The 19,587-nt window shown below is 40.6% G+C and overlaps 1 protein-coding gene across 1 annotated transcript in view; it reads right to left on the bottom strand.

The window, feature by feature from the left end:
• The window catches only part of MKLN1 (muskelin 1, intracellular mediator containing kelch motifs), an 86,267-nt gene that overhangs the window by 61,038 nt on the left and 5,642 nt on the right, over positions 1-19,587 (bottom strand). The window contains exons 3-6 of the mRNA XM_009328695.1: positions 14,426-14,568; positions 12,929-13,017; positions 6,562-6,671; positions 2,141-2,333 (exon numbers count right to left, since the gene is read on the bottom strand). Coding sequence (XP_009326970.1) covers positions 2,141-2,333; positions 6,562-6,671; positions 12,929-13,017; positions 14,426-14,568 — 535 coding nt within the window. The remainder of the gene's footprint in view (positions 1-2,140; positions 2,334-6,561; positions 6,672-12,928; positions 13,018-14,425; positions 14,569-19,587) is intronic.

Raw genomic sequence — 19,587 nt, 5'->3', positions numbered from 1 at the left:
GCCACAGCATATTTCTCTAGTTTGCTTAAGTGATGCTGAGTTCCTCAGCCTCCAAAAAGGGACGTAATTACAAGAACCAGGGAAGCAAGATTATTCACATCAAATCTGACAAGAAGCAAGTGTCTGTTTGTCACACAGTACAATACAAGACCTACAGTTTGCTACCAGGCAAGTCCTTTGCCAGTACTTCCACACCTGGAAAAGCTGAGCACTGCAGACAGCAACCCCACTCCCAACATACAAGGGGAAACAGAAACACCACCTCAGCTCAAGACCTAGGGGAAAACTGCTGGATAGAATAAATGCAGTATGTTAAATATTAAGTAGTAAAAGAAATTAACATGTAACAGCTCAAGAAGTGAGGCCGCAGACATTTACTTCATTAGTGCCCAAGAAAAAAAAAGTCCATTTTTGAGGGAACTTCTTCAGCACATTCTAGACTTCTAGTGAAATTCCATTCAAGAAATGGTTTCTACTACAGCCTGCAATGAAGTGGAAAGAGGACGGCCTCTAGGCACTGACGAGATTAAGCCACAGCCAAGGCAGCAGACCGATGCATTGATAAAATCATCACCATCAGCATATAGCACCCCTCTGGCTCTCAGCAGATCCTGCCTCGTATTGGTGGGCTCATCAGCTCCCCCCAGACACTCATGTCTTTGAGAAACACTGCAAAGACAGTAACAGCCAGCCACAGCTCCCTGCTGCTTTTTCATCCTACAACCCTCCCTTGCCCTTACGATTCAGGAGGAAGCTGCCAGTTGCAAGATGCCCCTGCATCACAGGAAGCTGTTCACGCTCCCATCCCAGCCAACAACACTACGTCGTCTCAGGAGGGCAGGCAACACTCCGGAGGGCGAGGATGAACGCTGGCAATTCTCAGTCTTAACGCTTGTAGCTGCTCAGGGAGCTCAGCACAGGGCAGAGCTCAGCTGTTCTACCTATATAGTCGAGAAACCTTGAGCCAAAACCCGTAGAAAGCCATTTACTGCAGTTTTTGACAACCTGTTGCAATAAGCTCCCTAACATCGTGCCTAGTTGAACAGCTTGTTCACAAAAAGAAGGTGGATTTTCATGGAAGACAAACTTTGATTTTAAAGCTATCATTTCTATCATATGCTGAGAACCGCTTCCAACTTTAGTGGTACAAACCACACTGATGGAGTCAAGCAGGTATGCTGGCATCTGTCTAAAAGATATTGCGAAATGACTGATTAGCCCAGAATTAGAAAACACATCTCTGGTGCCAGACATCCATGAAATTGGTCCACTAAGTCCCTGACTCTACTGGCATCAGACACAAGGTTCCCGTCTCATGCCAGCACAAGTTTCTCATAAAGAGTGACTGCACATAGTCAAAAAGCACTACACCCGTGGCCAAGAGCACCTCTGTTTTATCAGATTGTTATCCAAAACCACTGCACAGGTCTTGGGAGACACTTCAGTGGAATAGCCCAACTCTTTCTATATCCCATTCTATCAACAGAAAGTACATCTCCCCCATTTTAGGAGTTAGAAGCACCGTGTGTAAACAGCTCTCAAGTTGAAAGTTTCCAAGTAAAAAAATTAATGGTTCTTACAATTAAACCAGTTGCCAAGTCCTGCTCTGTAAGGGAAAACAGCCTCTGCCTCCAGTCACTGTGACTTCTACACCATTCTCCAAGGACTATTTTCCCCATAAGCAAAGACAGCGTTCTCATTCAAACACAGCTGAAAACTTCTGCTGAAACACCAACTCAGTAGTAAGCTCTAACCAGAAACCATGATACAGATCACTACTGTGAACTCAAGTTTTACGCTTCCCCGCTCACCACTCCAGTGACTTTTCTGATAGTCAAACCCACCTTCAGCTTGCCAGCCACTTACGTGAAGAACTTATCTTTACCCACTCAAGTGCACCATGTTGTCATCTCTGGGGGAAAGAGACTCCAAAAGTAGCAGTGATAAGAGATTTCATGACTGAACTTTTAGCCTTCATCATACACATACTCACAAGTCCAAAAGCTGACAGTACACCACACTAGACATGAAATAGCGCACAGACTAGCCAATTCTACTAAGTACATCAACATTCAGAGCAGTAACATTTCAATGCTTTTTTTTTTTTAATTAATATACCAGACCCCTCTGATTCTCTTACCATTCACAGCTTTTTCTATCAGTTCTTCACAAGCATCGAAGTCTCCCTTCAATACCAGTTTGTCATGCAGGTCTGTCAACATAGGGTGCTCCAGAGCAATCTTGGTTTTCTTCTGCAGCGACTCAAAAGCTTCGGTGTAGTTGTGCTGACGAAAATGCTTTAGGCAAAGGCGAATGGCTTCCTGTTCACGGTACTACTGGAACACAAGAAAACCTATGAGACATGTAGATTTTTTCTTTTACCAGCACTGCTGGGAGCTACCTGTGAACCTGCCTGGAGACAGAAGCAGGATCTCTTACACACACTGCACATAAATTGCTAACGAGCTTACAGAGAAACACTATATGAAAGACATTACAAGCTGTGCACAGTGCAGGCATTTACTTTCCTACATAAGTTCGGTACAGAAATTATACAACTTGATATCATCCAATTTAATAAGCATACAAGAAGAGAGTGCACAGTGTCCCAGATCTCTGGAGTGACCATTATTCCCCCCCCCCATCTGCCTGGCCCTGCTGTTCGAGGCCTACACGAAGTACAGGGCAGGAAAAAGCCTTCGCTATCAGCGTTACATAATTTGATTGTATGACTCTTATATAACAAAATAATTTAGGAGAGTAAGTAGGTCACAGCTTTTCTAGAAGCAGAAGAAAAAAAAAAACCCACGAGAATAGGAATACTTGCAATGACCACTGCTCCTGCAGCGTAAAGGCAGAAGGCAGGGCTGACCCCAAATCCTGTGGGTTCGCGAGGGTTTCGGCTCAATGGCTGCAAGGATTTACACGCACGCCAAAGTTTTACCTTCAAAATATTCCCATGCATGTTGAAGCAGAACCCCTGCTTTCATAGCACAGATGAGCCAAAGCTGCCCATTTCCCACTCAGTGGTGGGAAGGGGTGAGAAAGGCTAGAGAAACCCACCTCGGGTTGAACATTCCGGCACAGAAACATGAAGGAATAGTAAACTCTGCGTAAGAGCTACAGCTTGTGCGGGTAACCTACCAAATCATCCACTGCGTTTTCAAAGATGCTAATATGCACAAGTAACACAGATTTTTTAGTTGGTAAATAGCAGAACCACTTATTTTAAATAGACTCTTCAAACCTAAATTCTAAGGCATTCAAGAAAAAAAAATACCAATTTCCATCTTTAACACACATCTACTGTGGTAAAAAGCAAATGTAACTTAAAAATCTGTAAGACTGATCGAATTACAGACAAAAGATTTTACTCCTAAATGGACTCCACTGCTGCAAGTGAAGTTTATAGTATTTAAATGAACGGAATCTTTCTGAAAACCTGGAACTAACGCTAACATTCAACAAAAATTAGTGCTCTTGAAATAATGGCTCTATAGCAAGAATCTCATAAACCGAAGCAGCTAAAAAGAAACACGGCCATGTGCTATATTTTTAGTTCTTAATCCATCAGTATTTCACAGCTGCAAATAGCCAGAACTATGCATTTTTAGAAAATCAGTTCCCAGCCCACGTGAAAAAGGCCAAGGACACGTACCAATAAAAATGCAAGACTGTGGCAAAGGAATATTAAAGCTAAAACAGAGTTTTACAGCACAACTGGGAAAAAAACTTTTTTTTTTTTCCCCTGAGAGATACCTAAGACACTGTCTTTAAGCAAACGTTCACTTACATCAGTCAAGGCCAAAACCACATCAGATTCTTTGTTGCTCAAAGGGATAGCAAGCAAAAGGGTAGCTGCACACCAGTAATAACCAGCTTCTGCACTTTCAGCTCCTCTAGTTTAGGCGTTAGACAAAATTCAGACTTGGCGTATTTCCATTGAGCCTCTCATGACCGATAGGCTTGGCTTACAAAACATCATAGAATCTTCATGAGTGGCTTTGTGCTCTGAGTCAGCATGTGAGGACTATTTCTGGTTACAGGGCACACAAATGACTGTTGGATGCAGGTTGGCCACTCGATGCAATATAAAAGTTTGTATTTAAGTTACACCATAGTAGTACTTCAGAAGTTAAATGTAAGAACTTTTTTTTATGCAAAAAGGTGTATAAAAACTATATAAAAGGCTCCTTTCTAAATGCTGTCATACAGGTTTAAAGAGATAACAACCCAATAGCAGCTTTGATCTGAAGCTGTAAATAATTCCTATGGCTAAAAACGTAACAAGAGCATGAGACTAAGACATTAACACTGTCAAATACACTAGTAGAATTAAAAATATTTAAGTGTTCATTATCAAAAACAAAAGCGATAGCCATTGATAAACTGCCACTTACTAGTTAGAATCATAGAATCATTTAGGTTGGAAAAGACCTTTAAGATCAAGTCCAACCACAGACCTAACACTGCCAAGTCCACCACTAAACCACGTCCCTAAGTGCCACATCTACACGTCTTTTAAATACCTTCAGGGGTGGTGACTCCACCACTTCCCTGGGCAGCCTGTTCCAATGCTTGAACTAGTTGCTAAAGTATGCCCACTCTGCAGTAAAAGCAAAGCAGTAAGGCCTTCAGGAGGCAGTAGGCTGAGGGGGACAGCAAGGAGAAAGCAGTAGGGAGGGAACCGAGGAACATGCTCGCTGCTTTGCGTCCTTGTCTGTTACCCCCAACTCCACTCCCTTCAGGAGAGGGAGGTTTTGTTGGTTGAAGCACACACAACAAAAAAGGATGGGCAACTTTGTGTAGAACCTTCTTCTCATCTGATGTCTCAGGCAGTAAAGAATTATTAGATTTCAAAGCCTTTGAGATTTCTAAGAACATGCATGAAAATATTCACACCATCTCAAAGAACTGGAAGAAACAGGTCAACCTTTCTGCCTTTCCGCAAATATGGGTCAGCACATATATCCTCCTACGTGGATCCGGCAACAGTGGCCTCTCAGGACTGAGAGAGAGCAGAACACCAGTGAGACATGCACTCATCACCAAAAACTTGGCAACTGATCCTAGTAGAGCCCAAACAATCATGACTAAGTCTCTGCCTTGCTGCTTTAGGGCTCTAAGCTTTAGAAGAACAATGCTGGCATCCCTTGAAGAAGCTGTCACTACATACATGCTGACCATGAAAAGTGTCGATTCCATGGGATAAGATGGAACAAAACAGATGCTGACATCATCATCAGATGGCTCCTGACCAAAAAAAATACAAATCAGAGCTTCCTGATTACAGCAGCTGGTTAAAAATGCCACAGACACTACCATGTGCACAGGCAGCAGAAAGAAGCACAGAAAACCATCAGCAGCCTCTGTCAACTGGACTTTTTGGAATTGGACATCAGTAATCAGCAGAATAGTGACCACAATACCACTTTAATCATAGAACAGCTACAGACAACTTCCATTGTGACTGTTAGTGCTGTTTTTAAATGCTCCATGAAGAAGCTTGTGATGTTGGTATCAACATGTACGAGCCAGATAGCATGGCCACAAGGTTTCTTTACCATACTGGCAACGCCATAAACTGGTGAGGGAGACTCAGTACCACAATGCACAATCTTTATCTCCTTTTAAGTTTTTCTTTCTGGAAGCAGAGATATGCTGCTCCACTACCCAGTCTTATTCAGCTGGGAAGGACGTCTTCTCTGTAACACAATATGAATTTCAAGAATTGTTCCAGAAGATCTATGCATAAAAAGCAGCAAATAAATGAATTCTGGCTGTCAATGTGCGCTTCCCTCCCACAGGAGAGGCATCTGTTGTACTCAATTAAATACAGTTTATACAAATAATGTTTAGAACCCTTTGAACTTTCTGTCTATCAAAGTGACAAATGGTATAAATCATCTCATCTCACAGTCCAGTGGCATCAGCTCCCCTCTGTTCCAGAGTATTCAGCAAAAAGACAGTAAGAGGGAAACATCAGAAGTGCAAGGAGCTGCAACAGGAATGACACCAATGTGGATTCTCTTTGAAACAAGCTCATTTTTATACCCTGTAACAAAAGCTGCACATGTAACTCAAGAGGCTCTAGGCTACGTATAGCTCTACAGAAGGACTGGTATGATAAAAGAATGCCTAATCAAAAGGCAAGAAGAGGAGAAACGGAATCTGGTTTTGTTAAGATTCATTTCCCATCCAATACAAATACTACTTTACTAATATTGTCCCCTTTGACTCAGTGTTCCTTTCTTTTATGTTTTTCTTGTGAGGTCTACCTAGCAGGGGTTTTTTTGTAGGTTTTTTTTTTTGTGGTGGTGGTTTTGCGTTTTTTGGGGGCGTTCTGTTGGTTTTTTTAAAGAGAACAAGCAGATACAATTCAAAAAGATTCACTTAGAGTCAAAGTCAGCCATGTGGTTTGAGTTTTAACTATGCGTGTTTGTTGTTTTAACAGCTGATATTCAAGGAATGAAAAGGTCACATAATTCCAGTAAGAGACATTTCACAAGATTTTGAGACTACAAATCTTCAAACAAACAGGCATCTAAAATGCAGGCCTACCTTACTGTACCAGTTGAGGCACGGCTGGACCACATCTGGATCATCAATGCCATTAAGTTCAACATACCAGATACTAAAATTGAAGCTAGGTCCCCAGGATAAGAGTGGAACTGGAGAAGAAAGGAAAAGGAGAAAAAGGATGCATAAACATCAAACAACCGCTGCATTAGTCTCATCAGACTATACGTAGTACTATTTCAACAGAATGCTTTTAAAGGTTACACAAAATTCAGTATTTCTGATTTGATGTAACTTCTAGTTCATTTAAGTAAGCTTCGGAAAATTACCAAATACATCATGCTAAAGTTGTCGTTTAAAGCAACCTGTGCCGAGCAACATCAACACAGCAGATCATTCATTACAAAGCAGAAGCTTGCTTTAAGCAAAAGAGCAAAAATACTATCATTTAAAACAGCTCAAAGAGGCAACAAGCTTTGACATGGATGGGAATCACGAGCATACTAGCGACAGTATTTGCTCCTCATAGTACATTTATTTCCACATTTGTCAGCAACAATTATTTTACCTAAAGGTGAAGACAAGAAGCTTGAGTATTTTAAACTTTACAAAATTAGTAACGTCTGCAAGTTATGGAGGAGGGAGGGAGGGAAAACTGTCAGTTTCCAATTTTAAAACTGTATCTAATTTTTTTTTTTAAGCTTAAATCTGTGCAGCTTTTTGGCTAATACCATTTTATCTGCGTATTGGAACAGAGATACTTAAAATATTAAATGACCTGTCAAACACACAGCAGCCTCTCACCTAAGGCTCTCTACCACTCTGTGTTAACATCTATGGTCTTGCACTGATCTACTGATTAATCTGCAGGTTAAGACTTGGTTTTGCTTTTCAGAGCAACTCCAGTCCCCAGAAAACTTGTGTGAACTCTGACTCCTTAAAACTGCAGTGAAGTCAAGTGGTTTCATTTCAAATACTTTTGTTTCCTTTTTATTTGACCGTAACTGATAAACAGGAAAAGATCATATTAGAGATGAATGAGTAGTTACTAGCAACAGCATGGAGTCCACTACTTCCTCCCTTCCACAGAAACTATTTTTGCCACAGAGAAATTGCTTGTTGTCTTTCAAACCACTATAAAATACCACTGAGATTAACTCATTAAACTAATGGTTTTCTGACCTACTCCTTGAGGAAATAAAAACCAAGATTTGTCTTAAAGTTGCTCCTGAGCTGTTAAAGGTTCTTAAGTATTTACACTTCAAACAAGCTAGATCTATCATTTTCTGCAATGTGTTTGGGCACAAAGCATATGTTCAAACACATGATCTTCTAAATATTAAAGGGTGTTTCTATGAACCTATTGGTAAATACTTATGACAACTTCTGGGAACAGTCATCAGGAGAAGAGATTTTTAGAAAAGATCCAAAGAGACTTTGAATATGCAATTTGTAACTGATTTTAATATCCGTAAGTAGGTACTTCATACATTACAGCTCTCAAATCATCCTGTTCAAACAGTTTCTTTCTATTTGATCGTTCAGCATACCAAGTGAGATGCTCTCAGAGCAGTTCCTAGTAGGTGCATGTTTGTGGAGACAGGAGAGAAGTAAACTGGTCAGGAAAACCAAGAGTCACCTGTCTTCTGTCCACATTGCGTACACTCTGCCCAGGAAACTTCTCTCCTGCTTAGTTTTGTCCTCTGCACAAGATGAGTGCTGCCAATATGGTACCTTAATACCATAAAACATTACCACTTTTAAATCCAAGTACACAGATAAGTTTAATCCTGGGTATCCCACCTATTAAGGTGGCAGACTGACAAAATACCACACGTAAGAGTAAAATGTAAAATACCACCTTTGATGTTTCCTCAGACCCAAACACAGACCAAGACCAAACTGAAGTTAAATTTGATATTTGCTCAGCTATAAAGAATCAAAACCTATCCAGCAGCTTCTTGCACTGAAACACTGAACCAAACCACAGACCACCTCAAATGGACCAAGACCATAAATTTCCTGATGGTGAACCTGAGGCCAATTTCGTAATACTGAGTTTACTGGGTGAAAAACCAAACCTAAGTATTACCACCTTCCCACCTCATTCCAGAAAAAAAGCAGAGGTGTCCACCTCTATTTCTTTTCAGCATCTCGTCTCAAGACTTATACCAGCTTCTCCTGGAAAAATTTAACAGTTCACCCTTTATCTTGGTAGCCAGCCTGAAAGACATATCAGGACGTGCATAAAAATCCTGGGTAGCTATCACCACAAAAAAATGCAAAGCCATCAACTTGCTAACACTTCCCCCCCACACCAGTTAACTCAGAGCTTTCAACAGTCTTGTTTACAAGAAGGCAACAAAATACCAGAAATGGTGATTTAAACGTCAAGATTTTCATGGTGCAATCATCTACTTTAAGGAAAACACAGACGTTAAGTTGGTTAGGGAACACAGTGCTGCACAGGCAGAGAAAACTGAATTTCATCTTTCTAAACTACTCCACAGGAGTAGGAAAAGAAACAAAGCATAAGAGTTCAAACTGTAATGTGATTTCTATTCCCTTAGCAAAGACCAAATGTTCTGCTGGATCATCTCCCCATTTTTGAACCTCTTCCCTGGCTCCCAGACTACACGGAGACACCTCTCATCCTTCCCTCTGCCCTCTCCTTTTTGAAGCCTCCACAGATGTGCTTAGATCTTTCGACAAATCTCCTTTTAGAGCAGCCACAATCTAACTTAGACCCGGAACAAGGAGACGCCAAGTGCAGCACAGAAGTAGCAACAGTCACACAAAGAGTGATAAGCATTACTTGTCAGTGTGACACACAAATCTCATTTGTATTTTTGCACAAGGTTTGGTGGTAACAGCAGTCTAGGATGCTGGGTGCGGATATAAGCCCTCCTGGGTCCAACGCCGTTTCTTTTCTCACATCTCCCAACGGCTGGTTTTCGTTTGTCCTCCCCTCCACCCACGTTAGATTTCACACCGCAGCCTAGGTAGACACAAACCTACTAGAGCTTCCGCAATAGCGGAGAAACATCCTCCTCTAAAAATCAGTGAACACCCTACCCTGCGATACAGCTGCAGAGGCTCTCTCTTATGCTATCCACTGTTTGCTCTATTGCTTTTTTCCACACACACATACCTTTGAGGTGGAAATACACTATGATTGAAGGTGTTGAATCTGAAGCCTAAAGCTACAGTTATTTCTCCAGTTTTTACCATAAAGCCACCTCAGGATGTTTTTTTGCTGCACTTACTACAGCAATCCACCCTAAAACGCATATAACCGTTCAGACCAGCTGAACTGTCAACTCCACAATGAGATGCCCAGCAGAAGAAGAAAAAAATAATAACAAAAAAATGAATATCCCTTCAACAGAAGCAGAAGGTATTTAGGTCACCCACACAAGGATGATTTTAGGGGCTATTTCTCCATAATCGGAAGCTCTGCCTAGACAAGGACTGCAACCCTGTACACTAAAGAGGACAGTAGCAGAGGCATTAAGCACAGTACGATAATTTCAAATACCTCTCAAGCATTAAATACAGTACAATAATTCCAAATACCTCTCTCAAGCTAATTTCCATGTCCCTCATCTACAGCCAGCAGACACACAAACAGCGTATGTTTGGAAAAATGCAGGTAAAGATGTAGTCAATACGTTCAACACAGGAGCCATCCGTAAAGAAAGTATTGCTCATTTCTACTATACCAAAGCTTCAAAATCTTGAAGCCTAGTTAGTAACTCCCATGCTAGTAACAAACTGGCATGAGAATTACACCCAGCATTTCTTCAAGCTCTTTCATGGCAATCAGTCTTTACAACACCTTCTGCTTTCAAGGACACAGTACAAAAAAAAAAATCTCTATAACCACAAAAACAGAGCCAGAAACAAAAGCTCATGGACTTTAAAAAGATTATTCTTCCTATTTGGTCTGGATAAATATCTTCTTTCCCCTCCCAAGTTCTTTAATGAGGAACTAGATGAAATGTAAAAATTACTTGTCAAGTAGGTCAAAAGCCTGCACAACTGGGCATTTCAGTGCTAAGGAACTGAAGTTGAACTAATTAAACTAAAAGAAGTGCAAGTCTTTTCTTGACAAAAGGAGAGAGAAGTTATTTTTTTCTGCCTTTTATGAGTCTGAAACCTCCTCTAATATGTGAGCAATGAAAGCTGTAGGAAGTATTTTCCCCTCTTACGGATCTACTCATGTCACATTCCTCCTGTCCTCTCCTCCCATATAAACCTCACTGTTGCGTTATTAACAGTGGTCATTACACTGTTGTGTAATTAACAGTTATTAACTGGTATAGGTCAGTATGCTTATCTGCAGAATTAGAAAGCAAATGCCTGATGCAAGTTGCTGCCGAACTAACTAATGCCTTCCCCAAATACGCAAACCTCACTGATAACAGTAACTTTTGCGGTGTCGGTCTCTGAGAGTCCAAAAGGGCAGCTTTTGGCCTCATGTTTACTGGCAGCATTACAAGGAACACAGCACGTTATTTCGAATTTTGAGTTACTTTGGCTAGCAGCTTGGAAATTTTAACAAACTGAAAACATATTCAAGCTGTGAATCTGAAAAATAACAGAATTTCGTAACATCATTTTGCAGTTGTTTCACAGCAAAACACACTCTCACAACTTCATAAACAAAATTACACTAGCCATCAACTAGAGGTTTTAATAGGTTTTGGTGAAAAGACCATTCTAATTTCCGTCCCAGCATAGGAATTTCTTCATAGAAGATAGCTTCAAGAAACAAAAAGCTATAGATATAGCTAAAAAGGAAAACATCTCAAACCATCTAGTGAGAAAGTGACAGTTAAATAAAAATCTAATATTAATATATAAAACAGAATCCTTATTGCTACATGAGGAACCCATCCCAACAAAACAAGCCATGTAACTATTAATACTACTCATGTCATGTCAGAGAAAAAAAATCCTGGTAGTAGAAATTAATCAGCATTTCACTTCTCTAACACGTTTCAACTTACTGCTACACTTCATAACATCAGAACACATTCTGCTGGAATATAATTTACACATCCAGAGAAGTAGCTAGTAATCTTTCCATTTGCCCCTTTAGCCCTCCAGTAACTACTTGCTGTTTTTTAGCCACTGAAAAATAACATTTCCCAAAAACCGAGAGCAGGAAGCTTCAGAATACATTAAAAAAAAATAATCAATTTAACTTTCCTGATACAGTCAACCTTTAACTCTAACTATTCTTCTGCTCCTCTTGAGGTTTCCTAAAGCCAAGTGTTACAGATGCTTCCAAAAGTAGCAGCCAAAAACAAAGCCAATGAACAACCAATTTCTCTACTTTTCTAAGAATGGGAAACACCCCCATTTATGGCACACAAATGACTACTTGACTCTCAGCCTCAAGCTTTCAATTCCTCAGGCAAACTTGAGAGGAGATTCAGAAAGCTGTGTAGAAGACACTAGAGCAAAGGGCTCCGAAGTGAGCCCCTACACAGCCGCTATCATCTAAGTCTTGGCAAAGGAATTACCTAACACTTCAAAATACCCCTAAATTCATCTAAATTAGCCAACAGGATCTTATCTCATTTTTCAACAACTACCTCCTTGCTCTGTTTTTAACCTTAAACAGCTAGTTTAAAACCAGTCATTCTTTTACTATCTCAGTAGGCAGGAAGGGGAAGATAAATTTACTGAGCTACGAAAAAGCTGAAAGGCTCTAAGTTCTTGGATTAAATCCAACCAGTATCGCTGACTGCCACTGTAAGATACTTGTTCTCTCTGGCCTGCATGAAGCAAGGAAGAGAGATCCTCACCCGCTCCCATCACAAGTCACAGTAACTGGCCTTCGTTAGCACCCCCTTAGCAAGCTTCACCACAGAAACAAGATTAGACATCACGGGGTGTAACTCTTCTTTGCCCCTGGAGGTCATCTTTAGCCGAAGATGAGACATGATTAGCGTAGCAGGAAGAGAACAAGGAAGGCTTCTGCTGTTGCTCTGTGTGTTGTGAGCGTGTTTGAGAACAAAAGACTTCAACCTTTTTCAAACTCTAGGGTTGTCAACGCTGAAATTTTTACTGGTATTTAGCTTAATGATTTTTTTTAAAGCTCTCTATAGCAATTTATAGTAGGACAGTAAGCAGCTTCTCCAGCAATTAGTTGACTCAACAACTGTATTTCTGAAAATTACTATATTTTGCTTTCATTCCCCAGGATTTAAATTATGAAGCTATTATTTCTTAGTAACAGGACTTCACTGTGTTCCAATCTAACCAGCCTAAAAGATCATGAAATGGAACAGCTATTGTGGATACTTTGCCTGAGTACAATGAAGTCACAAGTGCCAAGACTGGCACAAGTATAAGAAGAGATTATTTTCTACTCAGAATGCTGAAAAAATGCATTTACCTATCTTAATGAATCGACAGGGGAACATCTGTTCATCAATTTTATGCTTCAAGGTGAATGTTTCTTTGTTATAATCATTCTTTAAGCCACTGTGGGAAAAAATAAATAAGGTTACTAAATCTTACCTTGTATTTTAGGACTAGCTAATAAACGCAATCTAGGTCATGCCTGAAATGCGAAGTTTGTTTCATATTACTATGAATCATAAGTACGCATGCTGGACCAATGCCTGGACTGCTATCCACCATCTTATCTTCCTGGGAGGCAGCACTGGCTAGTGGTTTCAGGAGGGAACTGACATCGGATCAATGCTGCCCGTCTGTGCCTGTAACCCTGCGACTTCAGCAAGCGATCTGCCTGAACCGCACTCTTCCGTTTTCACGAGGAAGATGGACCAGCTCTCAGAATTATCACACCGCCAAAGTGCTTTGTGATCCATTTATGGGCATTACTTCATAAAAATATCAAATATTTAGTATAATTTATCAAAAATCTTAAGTCCATTTTTACTGAAGATGCAAGTACAGGTCTCAAAATAAGGATTTTTATTAAACTTAAGTGCAAGTGAAATGACATTAGGTATCAATAATTACTATGCTACTAAGACCTCTTCCCCCATAATTCTAGCAGCAATAAAGTCAAATTGCAAGACTGGCCTATCTAAAGAGGGCGAAAGTGCGGGGAGGGTTGTGGCTAGTTTCTATACGGTCTTGAAGGATAACCTGCAACAAAGACCTTCCCGTGTTTCTCCATGGCTATTCTGCCTGGCTACAGATGATGTACACCCATACATTCCCCGGAGGTGGACTTTCCTTCTGTAGGCCTCCAAAAATAGACTAGTTCTTGCTACTCACTTCTCATGTACTCATAGATATCTAAACATCATTTCCCTTTCTGAAACAGAAGACTCTTTAAAAGGCCCTTGCAAATTTACATTAGCAACTACTCAGAAGCTCTGGATAGCTTGAATAGCCAACAGGCTCTTTCTTTAGTCCCTGTGAATACAACTACCAAATCAAACTAAACAAAGGAAACCACAGGTTTTCCATTTGCTTATTTGATTTATTTACCCATTTGAAGAAAGGCAGAGCAGCTGACTAGTTCAGACCTTTACAGCTGCAATGAGGTTCTTGACATAAGCAGGTTATTTGGGCTTTTAAAAGCTACTTTAAGTTACCCACACCTGGGTAATCATTTCTCTTGTGCCTCAAGCACACAGAAGAAAGGAATCGCAATCCAGCAACACTGCACCCTGCTCCCAGCTCTTCCAAATCTCTCCACAAATCCTCTGTGGTTAGAGCAGAATGAGGAAGGCTTCCTGGAGCGAGTGTTGGGACTGCTCCTCTCTGACCTAACCATAAACACAAGGGCAGCTAATTGCAGGATCACAACCACAGCTCTATTGCACTGTTAGCCATGTGTCTGCTTGGGAACAAAGGGGAAGAGTATTTTGGTCCAGCCTTTATGATTACCATAGCTGATGAAATCACATCTTACCTGGATAAGAGATCTGTCATGTTTTCCTCATTCATGCCACCAAAGACTTTAAACTTCTTTAAATTGCAGACATGCGTTTTCTCATATTTGCCAAATGTGATACTCTGGACTATGGCAGGTCTTTCAAGTTTCAGAATCAAATACTGCGGAAGAGAGAACAGTGAATTTTAATATTAAAGCCAAGGCTGCAAAACATACTAAGGGAGAAGCATTACAGCCTTCAAAAATTCAGTTTACAAAGCCAGAGAATGAAAGTTAAGATGATCCCTCCCCATTATTATATTTTCTCCTTTGTTCCTGGAATAAAACAAAGGCTTTTGAGGAATATTACTTTAAAAGCAGTTTATCCAGGAAAAAGATTTGGTTGAACTACCTATTCCTAGCATTTCTATTCAGGGCTTACATACATTCTTTCAAGTTGGATGCAAACTTCCTGAAATCTGGCAAATAGGATTAAACTACAGAGAGCGATGATTCAAACGCCCACTACAGCCTGAAATGAAACCTAAACTGAATACACAATTAGATAAATACAGTATGTTCCACATGCTAAGAGAACATCAAATTACTTTTCCTCTCTGGGCTGACACTATTTAACCACTGAACACAAACTAAGTTTGATGTGTGGCTAACATAGGAACCAACTGCTTATTAACCATACCAAATAAAACCAAGCCACTTAACTGACAATAAAGGGGCTTTACACATAAAATGATGAAAATGTTCTCCCTAGTGACCATGTGTTCTCCCCTTACACCACTGCTGGAGGAAAAGATCGGTTCCACTTGAAAAGCATACGCAGAGAAGCGCTTGCACCATTCATCGGGGACCATCGAGCACCAAGTTTATTTAACCTTCCCCTATAAAACAGGTCTTGGAGAGAGTCTGGAGACATCCTGTTTTGCAGAATACGTCGAGTTTTATACCTGAAATCAATGTGTTTAATTCTCTTCCCTAACTTCTCAGAAATAAGCAGCACACAACAGAGAAACAAGACGAAGTGCAGAATCACAATTACTCATCATGCTGGATTTTGTCACAAAACCCTGTGATCAAGGCTACAGCACAAGCAGATCAGTAAGGCGTTGTAGGACACCTCCCACTGCAGGCACTGCTGGTGGCCCTTTCCTCCAAGAAGCAGCACTGCCAAACCAGACATGACACAGTATTTTGAGTCTTTCATCGACATCAAGTGGAGTAGTTGCATGCATGTGGCTGCCTTCTATGGTTCCTGAGCAGAGACTAGTACCTCTCCATAAAGTGTCGTGGGCATCATTCCGCTTGCGCTATACAGCTCTATGTATGGGACAATCTTACTCTAGAAGTGCACCTTTTGGGTGAGAAGCAGAACAAACTTTCCCCTTCCATTTAGTTATCAGTCTTTCTGTCACAGCCCTATAGAGCAACTAATTCCGAATCTAGCAGCAGTACTGACATCGTTCTAGAGAGGGTCAGGATAAACGTGTGATCTCAACGGCTGGTTCTCTCACTACACTTACAAAAAGCTTAGCTTAAAAGAAATACCCATACATGTAGCAGTACAGCTGATAATGCAGACTGGATAGGTACCTATTTAGAATAAGGAAGATTTACTGCCAAAGATGTTTCCAGCATCTCAATTTTTTTCAGAATGAAGAAAATAAACCAGTATCAGCACTGCTAGGGTGGTGCAACAGAAGAATGCTTTGGTGCTTTCCCAGATTTTTTTTTTTTTTTGGATGAAAAATTTCTAGTTTTGTGAAGAACCCCATCCACCTAAATGTCAGAACCCACTGTTAGTTTAACTAGCAGTAAGCCATGCTTTTGTCTCAAAGTACTTCCCAAACTTCAGAAAAAACAAAGTTCTATACAGAAAACAGATTTTCTGAAGTAAAGGAAGGGATGAGCAAAACGATGGTCCTGTAATGAGCAAGGCAGTAGTTGATACATGGCACAGCCCGCTGCCAAAATTCCCATGCAGAACAGACAGTACACAACACCGTCTACGAACTCCTCCTACACCATCATATCTTCCCTGCAGATTTCTCCCGAAGCTGAGAAAGTGAAGCTAGCACTACCAGCAGCAGCAACCGCAATTCTTAATCTTGCTGGAATCACAAACCTAATGCTTGGGTCACGAAGACATACTTTCTCAAGTATCACACAAGATTTGCAAAAGCTGGGCACAAAGTTCATCCCGCATTATTCAATTCTTACCCTAAATTAAGGGAGAGAAATCCAGGACTGCAGTTAAATCCTTTATCTTGGCATACATGCCTAGAAGGGAGCAAGGCATGGCAATTACTCCACATGGCTAGCAGTGATTTCTTAAGCCTATGGCCATGGAAGGAGCTCTGCAGCCCCCCTTCCTGCTTCCGCACACCCCAGCACCTGCCGAGTCAGGCAGGCGTTACAGAAAATATAAGCAGAAAAACTAAAGACAACCTTTCTGTGAATTTATCTGCTGACTGAAACAAAAGACAGGTTGGCTTTAAATCCTGTGGCCCCATACCTGTACCTATGTGTGCATTTTTGTATTTTTTAATATATAGACATATATAGATGTACTTTCTGGTTTTACGTATAAACACACACACTGCTGACACCGTGGGTACAGGCTATAAATTTCACTGATGTCAGAAAAAATATATCGCCTCAAGAGCTGCAAACAGCTGGCTGCGTGGATATTTTTGGACTGCTACCAGGATTTTAGATGTGACAGACTATTCTCTATAGCTTTGCAAGATGTGATAAAAGTGTACATAAGATCAAGTGATTTATTGAACCTGGAGAGAACAAGTCTATGAGATTTCAGACAAATACATATACCAAGATATTTGACACTTTTCCATCCTATTGCTATAAGCAACATCAGTACATTTAATGTCCAAGTATGCATGAAGTATTCCAAAAATCCGAATTACAAACTGAAGTGTTTGCTCATTCAAGGCATGGCACACAGACACTAATTGGAGTAACTGTGCAAAAACCTCAGCCTAATTGTTAAGCCTCAAATTACAACACTTACAAAAAAGATGCTACAAAACATTAGAAGAGTAAAACTTCTGATTTATGATTACTTACAAACGCATTTGTAAGTGAAGATGCACAAACAGCAGCAGAGTAAGTCACGTATGACACCTCAGGACCTCAACAGCTTGTTACTGCACACCCAGGAAAGTAAATCCAGTTCTGTCACACTGGGAGCTGCAGCAAAATTCCAAACTTTTTTGAAGCTCTGGTCTGTGCTACCATTTGATGACAACCATACGCATGCTTCTGCATGACACAACCGAGTATAAATTTTATTAATGTACTTCAAATTAGTTCCTGATACGATCTACACAACAGAACGGAAATCAAGAGAGGAAAACTGGTCTTCTCAGATGCAAAACTGAAACCAATTGTTTGGACAGTGCCACTAACTTTATACATATGCTCTTAAACTGTTCAAAATTTACATCTCCCCATCAAATATGCTGAACCAGATTCCGAACTGCACTACGCAAGCTGCTGCCTGTGCAATTAGCGTCACATTGTATTTTCTTAATTTCCTTCTCTTTAACCACTTCTGCTCAAACATTTTTTATTAGGGAGTAATGAAACTTGCATTGCATGTGAAAATAAAAACATAAAATAACCAAGATACTCGCCAGGGGCTGCCCTTGCCACTACAAAAACCTACCCATTGCTTTCGCAATTAAGCTTGTGGCTAAATAAAAATCTATCCTTTTGTTCTACACATTATTCATCAAGCCACTCAGAGGAATTAAATGTTCTTCTGCATGCAGTCTTCCCAGTCAGACCATCGCTGGAGCCATCGGTATGAGCATTTATGACAGGGCTGTGGCCTTCACCATTACCAGCCTTATTGCTTCACACTTCCTATATAAGCCCAGAACTAGTTTAAAAATAGAACGATCAGCCCTCTTCTGCCCGAGTAGGTTACTACATAACAGGTTTGTTATTGAATATATAATTTCTGGGTCATTCTATTTCAAGACTCAAGAAAGTTATCTAGTTTAATAAACAGAAAAACAGCTGTCATGTGTTTCCTTTCACTGGCACTCATTCATAACCAACTGGTGGCCTTCATGGCCACGAGAATTATTTAACTCTACCACACCTTGCTCGGAAAAAAGCTAGGAAAACCCTTTACTAAATATAGTCACATGGCAGCATTTCAAGTGTCTGGACTTCCACTTTCATTTTCTTTCCCTTTTCGAAAAGGTTTAATACAGACTGGGGGCACATTTACTGCAAAGCATGGATCTTGGTTGAGCTACTGAACACATTCTCAGATTTTTACCTATGTCCTTCCGATTCATGCTCATCCTAGCAAGAGGAACGCTCTGAAAGAAAAGGTGCCTGGAGAGGTTTTTTGTTTCACTCACCAAGGAAAGGGAATAAATCCACGTTTAGGGACTCACTCATATTTTCACCTCTAAGCCAGCACAGCACCACCACCACGTTGGCAGGGAATTACTAAACCTTTACATTAACGCGAGACACTCTGATGAGACAAACACTAGCGATTAGGGCTGCAGAGCTTATTAGAATATCTCACGGCACGTTTCAGTGAGCATGACTGACATTAGTCCTTGTGTTGTGTCTTAGTCCTAGTTTCAGCTAGCAAAGTCTGAAAAAAGGAAAGCTTTATTTTGCACAGTTTTAGCTCGTTTCCTGTCCCAGACTATTACAGCCGCCCACACAGTTTAACAAGTGCGTCACCACAAAAGTGACCAATTTTTAAACGAAGCGATGCCAACACACAAGCCATAAAATGCTTTGCAACTTCATTTGCCATAGGATACATGATGTTTATTTTGGGGATTAAAAGTCATGCGTATATATCATCATCATTCTTTGGAATATGAAATACCCAACTTCTAACATAAAGCAACTAATTTCCCCCCAACTTCTCTCCCCACCACACTTATAATTCGGTCAACCACTACTTTGACTCAAGTTCTCCAAGCCAAGAATCTGCCTGAAGAACTTCAGCCACCTGCAAGAACGAGGAAGAGAAAACCTGTATAAAAGTTTTACCTGCATTAAAATGAGGGTTATATATGAGCGAGCACGATGAGCAAGAGGAGAGAGGGCATGAGAGAGGATGGGGGGGCACAAGAGAGTGAGCGCACCGAGAGAGTGTGCAATGAGTGCGAGAGCGACCTCGCGAT

Source organism: Pygoscelis adeliae, unplaced genomic scaffold (genome assembly GCF_000699105.1).
Source record: "Pygoscelis adeliae isolate BGI_AS28 unplaced genomic scaffold, ASM69910v1 Scaffold207, whole genome shotgun sequence".
Lineage (NCBI taxonomy): Eukaryota > Metazoa > Chordata > Aves > Sphenisciformes > Spheniscidae > Pygoscelis > Pygoscelis adeliae.
This window is presented reverse-complemented; position numbering and strand designations above follow the sequence as displayed.